We start from the raw sequence: 12,624 nt of genomic DNA, 5'->3' as shown, positions 1-12,624 counted from the left end.
CATTCTGCTGTGGTTGTCTGATTCTGAAAACGATGCTTGCACCCAGACATGTGACATGTGAAATACGTGGCCTTTGTGAGGACGTCATAAAGAGTTTTAAATAACTCTTGGCATCAAAATTAAAAAATGGATTGCTTCACTTAGTCTTCACTCACTTTCAAGAGTGGTTTATACTCACCAATTAACTCTAGTTCTGTGTTCGGGACACTCCCATGGATTATTCCCACTGTTCTGCCCGTAGTTATGGGCATTCCCACTTCATTGTATAACTGGAGGCTCTAAAGCTGCAGCTGTCAGGATCCTAATCTCGTCGTTGAGGACTCACTGCCATTGTGTACAGTAGCAAGCTGCGTGGTGCTAGCCTTTCAGGCACCATCAGAATCTCATCAGCAAAACAAAAGTTGTGGATGATACCTTTTAACCTTCCAGAAACAGCTAACTCATTTAGGTATGTCCAGACTTAATATTTAATAAATGTTTACCTTCAGGCAGACATGTGTAATAAAGGCCACTTTCTTTAATGGAAGAGAAACTAAATTGAGTACAAAATGGGACCATTTTTGCTACTGTTGAGCCATGTGACCCCCGGGATGTAATTTAGTTTAGGTATAAAAATAGTTCCTCATTTGTAAACTGTAGGGAAAATAATTTGTCTTCTAACTTACTGTAAAGAAAAATTGGCTGTGAAAAATGTTTTACGATCCTTAGAAGAAAGGAGTGATATATAAATTCATGGTAGTACAGTGATTATTATGTGACCCAAAATCGAAATGTAAGATATTAAATCATTGCTTTCCAAAGTTGGAATAATGACTCTTTTAAGCTTATTCACAGGATATGCTCTGAGAGGCATAAAATAATTTCTTCAGTTTTAAGTATTTTGCTGAGATAGTATGGATTCTTTAAAGTAGAAGCTACTTAAAAGACCATTTGACAGTTGGGCTGTTTCACATTGGGTATGTGCTAATGAAATATTCATGGCAACAATGTGAACTTTGAATTTATTGCTGTGTAAAAAGCTTTATTTTAGATTAATACTATGGTTTTTACTACACTGAATGGAGCCCATTTCTCCCAATATTTTAATTATCTGTTAAGTTTTAAGATTACTATCTGACTACTCGTTATAAAGATGATGTCTTTCTTTGTGATAACTGAGGTAGCCCTTGGTGTGAATGTGTTTTCTTTCTCCAGTATATTCTAAAATTTCTGACTCTGAAGCCTTTGTTCGAATTTTGATTTGTACTAGATTGTGTTTCCATGGTATTTATTAAGGCATGATTTATTAATATATGATTTTAATATAATCTCCTTACTATAGTTGAAGTTAAACTTTATTACGTAAATAGAAGAACACTCAGCACATTTTGAATTAATTGCTGCCATTTGCTATTTTAATGTATTATTTGCCTAGTTTTCAAGAAATGATCAAGAAAACTTCAATTTATAGTCATTCATTAGTTCATCATTTAATGGATCCAGAAGCTCAAAAAGGTAAATTATTTTATGTTTCCTTATGTAATTTGACCAATTCTAAGATGACAGTTAACAGAATATAAAAGCATACCTTTGCAGTTTTTCCCAAGTGCAATACACTAAATATATGATTGTGATTTCTGAGTTATTTCATTTCAGATAAGAAGACTGTAAGAGAGGTAAAAGGTTTTATGTAAAACTACACGTTTTTACTAATGCTTGGATGAAAGGTGATTTTAGACTATAAAAACATTTCTAGCCTCTTTATGGTCCCTCTGATATATTAATTAGAGGCAAATATATAATGTAATTTGAACTCCTGGTGTAAGGAAAATTTAAGTTTGAATTCTACTGTCAGTGTAGTTATTTGAAATTGACCCACAATTTTTACATCATCTTGATTAGTATGACTGCATGGATTATGTAATATAACTATCACCATTGTTCCGAGATAAGTGTAGACATACACTCTAGACATAGACTAGAAGAATTATTACCATGGTTTTGCAGTATAAATTTAATTATCTTGGCTTCTTTCTTTCTCTCTATGCATTATCTACACACTATGGATGTTTTCTAAGAACTATAGTTCTATTTTTTTTCTTTTTGAGGCATATCAGATGCCCTTTACCTAGGTGAGCATATCTTTAGGCCACGAGAACCGGGTGTATTCTCAGTGTTGGCAGCCTATGTGGCTTAAACACTAATGGTTTACTATAGTGATTTTTGCAAACCTAAACATTTAAAGTCATAATCACTTAGAGAATCCAGCTATTTAGATCATTTGAGTGGAGAAGTAATTTTTGTATGGTGTATGAATAAAATTACATCATTATTATCATTAGTAATAACACTTGGTTTCAACTGTGTGTAAATTACAAAGGAAATGGAAGAAGTTCAAGGTAAGGTTGAGACAACAAGTATTAAAATATTTTACAACACAAATAATCACAACCGTAATCATCTATATAGCCAATTAAAGCTTTAAAAACATGTTCACAGGTACAGTGTTAAAGGGATTTAGTGTATGTTATTGGGGCAGAGTAAAATAGCATTTTGTTGGAAAGGCTTCCACTAATCAGAGGAACACTCAGTTCTCAAATACTGCAGGATGTCAACTTGTCCTCTCCTCTTTTATACTTAGTATCTTGACCTTGGAAAGGATAGAGCAAACCCATAGTCCAGTTCTATTTCAACACTGGTCTGAAGCTACCAGAATTATAGGATGTCACTTAGCTGTACACAGATTAAAGTTAGGACTATAATGTACTCTAAAAATTCCTCTTATCTCCGGTTTCTCGTGCTACATTATAATCAAAACTGTCTAAAACCTCAGCCACATGAACTATTCCAAATATCTTACGTTGTTTACCTCTTACCAAAATCACTCTCCAGCTGTTAGCACTTGTAGCAATGTATTATACAGGAGCAGGGTGCGCCCCAGGGTCTGTACCCTGAGAGCAGGTTCACCCAAAGGCTCAGTGACTCCTGTGCACAATTATTCCTAAATTTGTACCCCAACTGCTTACTTGATGTCCTACATACTGCCTGTTTGACTCCTTCAAAAAACATGTCAAAATGGGATTAAACATGCAAGAGACTTATTGAGGGAAGTGTTTGTCGAGGATAAAGAAAGAACAGAAGTAGGCAGGGAGATCTTCTGACCACGATGCAGGTCTGACACCTGTGAGAGGGGAGAGAAAAAGACAGATTGGGTAGAAAGAGCCTTAGACTGCAACATGGTTCTCGCAAAGCCTCTGGCAGGCGGATGGGGAGTCCCTGAGCAGAAGTTGCCCATTAGAGGAGTGTCCTCTATGGAATGGGAATGGGCTGGCTTTAGTAGGCAGCCCCAAGTGGAAACATGACCTCTGAAGAGCCAAACGGACAGCAGCTGACACTGTTGGGCAGCTATGCTTCCCAAAGCAGGTTCTCTTAATCTGAGTGGCACACCCCTCAGTGGTTGGCATGTCATGTCACATTTTTTAATATGCATTAAATAATTTTCCTTTGCTGATTTGCCCCTCTATATTTTCAATTTCAGTTTATGACATCATATCCCTGGCCACCCATAAACTTGGAATCATCCTAGTCTTTCCCCTTTTCTTATACCCTTCATCATTAAATCTCATCTATTTGACCTCGTTATATTTTTTCCTCCCACTTACCACCTGTTTTGCAGCATCAGCCTTGATTCAGTTTCTTATTATTTCTTCTTTTGATTGTTGTAACTGCCTTCTAACTGGCTGCCCCCACCTTGGGTTAGCTTCTTTTCTTCATTCTCTCTGGTTCTTTTTCCATAGCCTGCATAATCTTTTGAAAAATTTAAATCTTGCCACATTTGCCTTCTGCTTAAAATTCTTCAGTGCCTCATTATTATAGCATAAAATCAAGAGTTAGCATGACGTAAAGTGTTTTTAATCTCATACTGCTACCTCAACTTATCCTATATTCTAGTTCTCAGAGTTTCCCAAATTGGAATATTAGTCAAGAGTCTTTTTGCCAGTTGGCTGCCATGTGTGTAGTCTCCTTTGTCACTGTCTTGTTTAACTCACAAACTCATAATCATCAAGGCTCTGGTCATTCTTTCCTGAGATCTCTGAGATATGAAACTCTCTGTTTTTGAGTTAATTAGTTAAGTCTCAAGTCTTCATTATAGCACTTACATGCTGATCTTTGTATTTACGGTGCCTAGGTATGCAACAAATGAGTGAATGAATGAATTATCTATAACTGAGGCCTATTGGCTGGACTTAAAATTTGTTCTCTAGCGATGATTTTGTATTTCTGGTCACAAGTCAGTTGACTCTTCAGGACCAAGTATAATGTTTTACTTAGTGATAGCACATGAAAGTCTTTCACAAGGATCTTCATAAATCTTCACGGAGTTGAATTAATGGGTAATAGGGCTTTTAGAAATAATATTGCCTTAACATATGAAGAAGAAAGTTTAGATGAGTAATTCTGTTGCTATTTAAGAAACATCAAATTATAGTCTGAGACAATGTTTAATATACCAGTTGGAGTACTATAACACATATAATTATGAAAGTGAGACTCATTCAACACATTTTACATGTTTTAAAAGTAACCTGAATAAGTATCTGTTAAATAAGATTAATACATTTTCCACATATTGAATAAAAATAACTCTTAAATATAACCGTCTGCCTCAGATTCTTCAAATGGCAAGTTTAAATGTCAAGTTTGAATGTCAATTGTTGCCCTTGGGAAAGGTCTACCACTACTTCAGAAGCTCACAAATTCATACCTTGATTCCTAGACCCAATGCTGCTGTCTACATTTGGACTCTTCAATCTCTTCTTTTAGATTAGTGCAACAGTCTTCTAATTAACTTCTAAATTAGCCTTTAGCTGCTACTGCCAGAGGTAAGTTTTTAAATAACAAATTTCATCATGTAAGTTCCTGTTCTAACTATTTTTATTGGCTCCTCCTCACTTTATAGAACAAAGGTCATCATTGCCCTCAGATCTGATCTCAACCTACTTCTTCAGGCTTATTTTCTAGAAGACCCCAACATGCACCTGGCACACCAGCTCCCCCGACCTTCTGACGGCTCTCTCCGAGCCAGGCTTCATGCCTTGGCAGAAGTTTCATCTTCCTTGATCTTCTTTCTTTCTCTACCTGGCAGCCTTCCTTCTCCCCCAGCTCAGCTGAAATGTCTCCTTAAGAATGCTTTTCCATGTCGCATATGGCAGTATTTCATATCTTCTTATGGCTGAGTAATATTCCATTGTATATATGTACCACAGCTTCTTTAGCCAATCATCTATCATAGGACACTTTGGTTGATGGATGGACCTCGAGATAATCATGCTAAGCAAAATAGCCAGACAGAAAAAGTTGAAAATCACATGATATCACTTATATGTGGGATATAAACCTAAAAGCAGGACAAACAGAGACTCATGGACATGGGCTATAGGCTAGTGGTTACCAGAGGGCTATACACTAGTGGTTACTAGTGGGGTGGGAGAGGAGGCGGGAGGTAGGCAGGGTAAAGAGGATCAAATACAGGGTTTAGGGGGAGGGTGGAGTAGGTAAAGGAGATCAAATATATGGTAGCTGAAGAAAACTGGACTTTGGGTGATAAACACACAATAAAATATACAGATGTCAATAATGTACACCTGAAAATTATATAATTATATTAACCAATGTTACCCCAATAAACTTAATTAAAAATTAAAAGAAAAAAAATGCTTTTCGTAATCTGACCAACTAGTGATCCTTCCCATAGCACTTTAGAAATATTTCTTTTATTGCACTTATCACATCTCACTGACATTCATTTAATTGTCTGTTTCCACTATGATCCCAGCAGCAAATTGGAGTGCAACTAATTTTTTTCCCCAATTGCATCCTGAGCAGTCTCAGTAAAAGATGAATTTTCTTTCTTCTGCAAATGTAGTATCATTTGGTCCACTTGATTAAAGTTACAGCCTCTGTATATCGTTGAAATTAAGCAGACCTCTAGACAAAAATGTATATGAGATCTCAGGAATTAGTCTCAACATAAGGACTCAAGACTTTGACATTGCTAAGACATTCAAAAATCAGGTTAGCCTGCGAGTATTTACTAATCTGAAAATATCTTTAACATCTTTTTTCTTTTTAATCTCTAGATATTTCTTAAGCAATGACATCCATTTTTGAAAAGAAGATTCAACTAAATGACAGTCTTTCATTTAGTTGAGGGGTTTTTACCCAGGTTTTCATGACAGTCCTCTAATGGAAGCTTAAATTCACTTGTCATAGCTATTAAAGACTTTTTTTTTTCTGGTATATTTCTGTGATCTGACCCTTCCATTTATTATTGTTGTTATTGACCTTATAAGTATAAAAGAGATGAATACAGACAGAGCCTTTAATTTCGAAGGCTTGCTGCAAATCCAGCCTTGGAAGTCAAATCTCTTGAATTTTCCTCTTAAGAAAATCATCATCATACTATGGCAGAATCTTGCTAATTTTCACTTCCTAATTAATTCTCAGGAGAACAAGAACACCTGGTAGATTTTATTCACTATCAGCAAAGATTTAGTAGCAGGAAAATGGTGTTAAGACTTTTTTATATCAAAAACCATTCAAATAGATAAGCTCAAGATAGCAACATAATTGTAATACTGTAGATTGTTTTATTTACAATCTGTTTTAATATTTGTTTCAATATTAAATTCATTAATAAAATAATACTCTAAGATTATAGTAGATAGGTTTAATCGAAAGGTACAAATATCAGGAGTTTTCTGCTTTTCATATAAGGAAGCCAAGATTCATCATTTTGCATAACCTGGTTCTAGTTTTTTTCCTGGGGACTGAGTGCTAAGTAATAAGGAGAGAATATGTGTGGAAAAATTATTCTTCAGAAATGTAAATTAGAATTTCATTGTGGTATAATGCTATTAAGTTTTGGGGGAAATTCCTCTTCAAATCATAACTGAAAACCAAAGAATATCTACTCATTTATTAATCTTCTCAAGATTCATTCCCCTATTCAACGAATAACTAAGCATAGACTTTGAGAGACATGTCCTTTTGTATATTATGTTTGGAGCTTTGATACATTTTTCCCTTTTATTACAACAAGGCTACTTTAGGGGTGCCCTTAAAATAGTGCAGCTCTTTGTTTTAGATTTCAGTTCAGAGGTTCTTGTCATCAACCTTGAAATGGGTGGTGATATTACTAAAACTTAATAAACATGTCTTTTCATTTAAATAAATACTATTAAAATTGTTACCTCAAAATATTTAAATAGACATTATTGCTGAAAAACAGCAAAGTTTTAAGATGGAAATAATTGTGTATATATTCGCTTTTAAAATCTCATACTACATCTAGACAAATTATTTTAAGCAGCCAAATTCAGTATATTTTGGTTTCCTAGTATAATATATTAACATATGATTATAATAATATATTAACATATATTTTAAATTTCATTTCCTTATAATGGTAAAGATGTGGTCATTCCTAAAAAGAAAAGACTAGCTCTGTTTATGTAGAAAAACAGTTAAAAAACAGGAATCATTTGTGATTACATTGTAGTTTTTAGAACAACAGCACTAATCTGGTCAACTAACCTTTAAAAGAAAGTGCAAAGTCAGAGATGTCAGTTTGTAGCAGTAAATATTCACTGGCAAAGTTTTTATATCAAAGATTGGAACTTTAGGAGATGCTCCTGGGATTTAGTGTACTCTAACATCTATTAATCCCTGATTCCTTAGGTGACTTGTCAGAAAGTGCTGCATTTACAAGGAGTTTGCAAGAAGGCCCAAGAAAGCATATTTAGCTAAAGGTCAAAGAAGCAATTAATGTTCTCAGCTTTTCCCTAAAGAACTTCCACACAAACATTACCCCCTCCCACCCCAAATCTTAGCAAAGCAAGTGAATATAATAAAATGAAAGTTAAAATTCAAATAAAACATTTTGCTAATATTACTTGTTTCCAAATGTGAATGTATGTCATTGTTTAAGGGGAAATATAGTGAAGTATATTAGAAGAAGGGGCTCTTGTTGAAGAGTTTTTTAGTTTTTCATCTCTTTGTTTTCTCTGTATTTCTGCCAAGAGTCAATGTTTCTGGTGGTGGTAGATTGGGCCCTTCCTATGGCGTGTAGTGAATTGGAGTTCTTCTGGGGAATACTTGGTTTTGTCTGGATCCTAAGCAGCACTCTATTAAGGGATCACAGAATTTAGGACAGGAAATCATCTATGTATTCCACAGTCTGACAAGGGGTTCTTTTTTCTGTGTTCCAGTGTATTTTCCTTTCACCTGCATTTTAGCCATTGTCATATAGCATTGTAATTGTCTATTTTCATGTTTCTCTCTCTATATATCTAAGTTTCACCAGCTTGAATTTTTTGTCAGTCACTAGACAATATGTAAACTTTAGTAAGTACTCAGTGAATATTTGTTGAATGAATAAATGAATGAATTTCTTAGCCTGTCATCTGAAACACATCTCCTCTGCCTGCTGAAGTCTGATATCCGCCCCCGCCCCCTTCACTATTGGCTTCCTTTTGTTTACTTTTATTTACTTTCTCTCCTACATTTCCTTAACACATTGTATCTCTATGATAGCACTTTTCTACAAGATGACATGTAGTTATTTCATTGAATCATAGAAATTCAGTTATACAGTGGTCCTAGTCCAGCTAGCATCAAATGTCAATCTGATGTATCCCTCATATCTTGAAAGAGTGATCTTCTGGTTTCTGTTTGATAGCTTCTGGGAAACTAATTTCTTACCGCTTTCTGAGGCAGGCCATTCCATTTTCGAAAAGGTGTGATATTTAGAAAAATATTAAAAATCTGCTTTATTGTAATTTTTCCCATGGGTTTAGATTCTGCTCTCTGGGACTCCTCTCCCCCCTCCCCCCCACCCCGATTCTCTTCTATTTGCTGCTCCTTCAAATTTGTGAAAACTTTTGTGTTCCCTCGAGTTGTTTCTTCTTTATGATGAAAATGCTGATCTCCCCAAACTGTACTCATATGGCTCAGTGTCAAGCTTTCTCACCTCATAGTTTCTCCAGTTTCTCAGTGGCTTTCTAAAATATGTTTTCCCAAACTGAATATGGGGCTACAAGTATGACCTGACCTATTTCAAATAGAACAGAGCTTTTACCTCCCTCATCTTAGAACTTAAATTGTTAATATGGCCTGGGTGTATTAGCTTTTTTGATAGTTGTATTATAGTTATATTTTGACTCATATTGAACTTGTGGCCAATTAAATTTGTATATCTTTTCCCCTCCACAAGTAATGCAGCCTGAATGTGGACTTAACATTTGTCTTTATCAAATTTCATATTATTAAGTCCAGTGCACTGGTATAGCCCATCAAGATATTTTGCATTACATTTAGTTATTTAGTATAATTTCCCATTATATTCATGTCACTTTAATGTTTGATCACACTCAGTATCATCAGTCAAACCAGTAACAAAAATATTGATTAGAGCAAAGCTGTGAACACACCATTTATTAGAAAGGTCTATCCAGGTGGGCATTGAAGCCAAGTACTTTGGGGCCACTTGCATCTAATCCAGCGGTTCTTTATGGGGAAGTCATGAGGTACCACATGTGTTACTGAGGTTCAGGCAGTTGTATTTATGCATTTCTAGTTTTCCCAAGGGCAGGGACCATGTCTGTCTGGCTAACTGCTGTCTTCCATCATCTAGTGCAGTGCCTGGCACAAAGCAGGCCTTCAGTACAGTTTTGTTGAAAGAGTAAATGGAATAACCAAGGAACAAAGATTCTTCTGGCTTAAGTTTTTAAAATAAATATTTTCTGCCTCATCTCTTCTTCTTTTAAAGAATTATAAACTATTTTTCCTTTTCTTGATGTCATAACACTATTTCTGTTTTATACTCAAAATTCAGTTTTTATTTTCTATCTTCTCTTTGGAAGAGAACTAAGCTTGGATTCATTAGTGCTGGGGTGGGGATAGTGGCAAAGAACAAAGAAAAGACTTGAAAGATCAGTTCATTTTAAGGATTGTTGTAAGAAATAAATAGCTTCTCTGTTAATGCAAGTCATATATTAGATGAGTTTAACTTAAGACACTCAGCCTCTACCACAGTGATTTTTCCCTTTCTTAATTTAACTATAGAATTTTCTCCCTCTCCCCAGCATTGTTGATGTGTACTCGACAAATAGGAACACTTGAGATCTACTCTCTTAGTAAATTTAAAGTATACAATACATTATTATGATTATAGTCACTATGCTGTACATTAGATCTTTGAAACTTACTCATTCTGCATAACTGAAATTTCGTACCCTGTGACCAACATCTTCCCAATTCCCCCACCTCCCAGCCGCTGGCCACCACCATTCTACTTTCTGCATCTGTGAGTAAATATAGAACTTTCAGTTGTAAAATCCTATATCACACAATCTGGTATTTTTGATTAGATGGTGATCTTGTTTTATCATTTATTTTAATAACCAAAATATAATAACAACTCTAATAATAATAATAATTTGTTGAGCCCTATGTAATTGTAGACAAGGTGCTAAGCACTTTACATACATCATCTTATTTAATTCTACCAACACTATTTGATGTAGGTTCTTCTATCTTTCCCATTTTACAAATAAGGAAATGCAGGCTCAGAAAGGGATGTATATCTTGCTTCATAACTAGTTTGTAAATTCTTTGGGACTAGTAGTTTCTTTTTTAAATTGCATCTTAGCTTTTTAATAGTTTAGAGAGTGGGCTTTGGAACAACCAAACAAGGAACTCAAATTTTGGTGCTTTCATTTACAAGTTGCATGAGCTTGGTCAAGTTAATAGAGCCCCCTGAGACTTAGTTTTGTTTTCTGTAAAAGTGCAAATAATAATGCATATCTCACAAGGTTTGTTGGAAAAATTACATGAATATCATACACAATGTATTTAACGTGGTCTGGCATGTGAAGATGGTGCTCAGAAATTGGGAGTTAATGTTGCTTATTAACCTTATATAATGTCGTGGATGTTATGATGCCATGAGTTGCCCCCAAATAATAACAAAAATAAGTAACAATAAAATGATACAAGAGGATATTGTTGGGTAATATAACAAATTTTTTTTCTCTTACTAAAGGGAGGTCATAAAGGATACACATTACTGAAATAACTGAAATTGCACTATATAGACAATGCAAATCATTGGATTCTTATGTTCCATCACCAATCGTTCTCTTGTTCTAGATGAACATATTTGGGTTCCTTAAAATATATTGCTTTAAAAACACTGTTATTATTTGTTTCACATAGTGTTTCAGAAAAATGGACAGTGGTAATTTCAGCTTCAGTGAAAATCAGAAAGATGTTGCTGTCTTGATGTATGAAATGTTAGCTTATGAATCATTTTCAAATAGTTCACCTTACTAGTACATTGCATCTGAAGTCAAAGAATATTCAAAAGTAACGGAATAAGTAGAAACGTTGCATTTCCCTTAGGTTCTTTCTTTTTTCATGGTTTTACTAATATAACCACAACATTTGCCTCTTTCTTTTTCTTTCAGAAAACAGAGAAGACAGTGATGACAAAAAAGTGGTGGTAGAGATCATGGCAAGATGTTTTATTCCAGCTCTAATAACCACCACCTCCTGGGAGGGATTTCATTTTGTTGGTCATGATATTCGAATTACTGAAGCCACAGACTGTTATGGTGCTGTTGTTTGGCCCTCGGTATATTTCATACAAAATTTGCTACATTTCAATTATTTTCAGTCAGTTTTATTCATTATTATATACTATGTTGAGGAAGAAAATAGGTTCCATGGTTCTACTTTATGACCTCAAAAAACACTAAAATTTTGAAATCATGAAATTGAGAAAATGCTTCTATCAATTAATTCTACTTCTGACTTACAGGGTTAATGAAATATGTTGTTTACACCTTGAATTTTTTGTGACAACAAGTTTTAGAATAGTAAACATTTTATTTCCCATTTAACTGGTTCTATTTCAGTTAAACAATTATTATGAAATCTGTGCCAGTGTCAACATGCAGAATACTCTAAAAGGCCACCACTCCTTTACCAAAGTCCCATGAAGGGTGCGAACCCCTAGCACTGTCTGCTCTAATCCCACACACATCTTTGAAATGACTATTATTATTAAAAATTGCTTTCTTTAAAGATAATCATACTTAAGCAACTAAATTCCATATTTTTAATTGTCTTTTCTCAACAATCTCCAAAGACTTTTTCTAGCCTAAATGTTGAACCATTGAAGGATGCACTTCTGTTGATAATTTTTTTGTTGTAATATATGTGTATACACATAAATATGTACATATATGCACATACACATCATAGCATTAGTGGGATATTTAATAGAGTTTAAATGTACTTTTTGTTATTACTTTCCAAGCACTACTTTTTCTTTTTTTACTTTCATAGGCCCTTGTTCTATGCTATTTTCTGGAAACAAATGTAAAGCAGTATAACATGGTTGACAAAAACGTGATTGAAATTGGAGCTGGTACAGGTCTAGTCTCTATTGTGGCAAGTTTACTTGGTAAGTAGATATTTTGGGGGTTTGGAGAATTTAACGATCAGATATCCTTAGTTGCTTTTACTATCCAATATACTATGATCTGGGCCTATTTTTAACTTCTTAATTGTTTAAATGGG

The 12,624-nt window shown here is 34.6% G+C and overlaps 1 protein-coding gene across 1 annotated transcript in view; it reads left to right on the top strand.

Annotated features, from left to right (window-relative positions):
* Positions 1–1,397: 1,397 nt before the first annotated feature.
* The window catches only part of LOC105294164 (protein-lysine methyltransferase METTL21E-like), a 14,487-nt gene continuing 3,260 nt past the window's right edge, over positions 1,398–12,624 (top strand). The window contains 3 exon segments of the mRNA XM_011363225.2: positions 1,398–1,494; positions 11,508–11,674; positions 12,391–12,508. Of these exon segments, the coding sequence (XP_011361527.2) occupies positions 1,398–1,494; positions 11,508–11,674; positions 12,391–12,508 (382 nt within the window).

This window comes from Pteropus vampyrus, unplaced genomic scaffold (assembly GCF_000151845.1).
Source record: "Pteropus vampyrus isolate Shadow unplaced genomic scaffold, Pvam_2.0 Scaffold83, whole genome shotgun sequence".
NCBI classification, from domain to species: Eukaryota; Metazoa; Chordata; class Mammalia; order Chiroptera; family Pteropodidae; genus Pteropus; species Pteropus vampyrus.
Note: the sequence above shows the minus strand (reverse complement) of the source record. Positions and strands in the feature narration are given on the sequence as shown.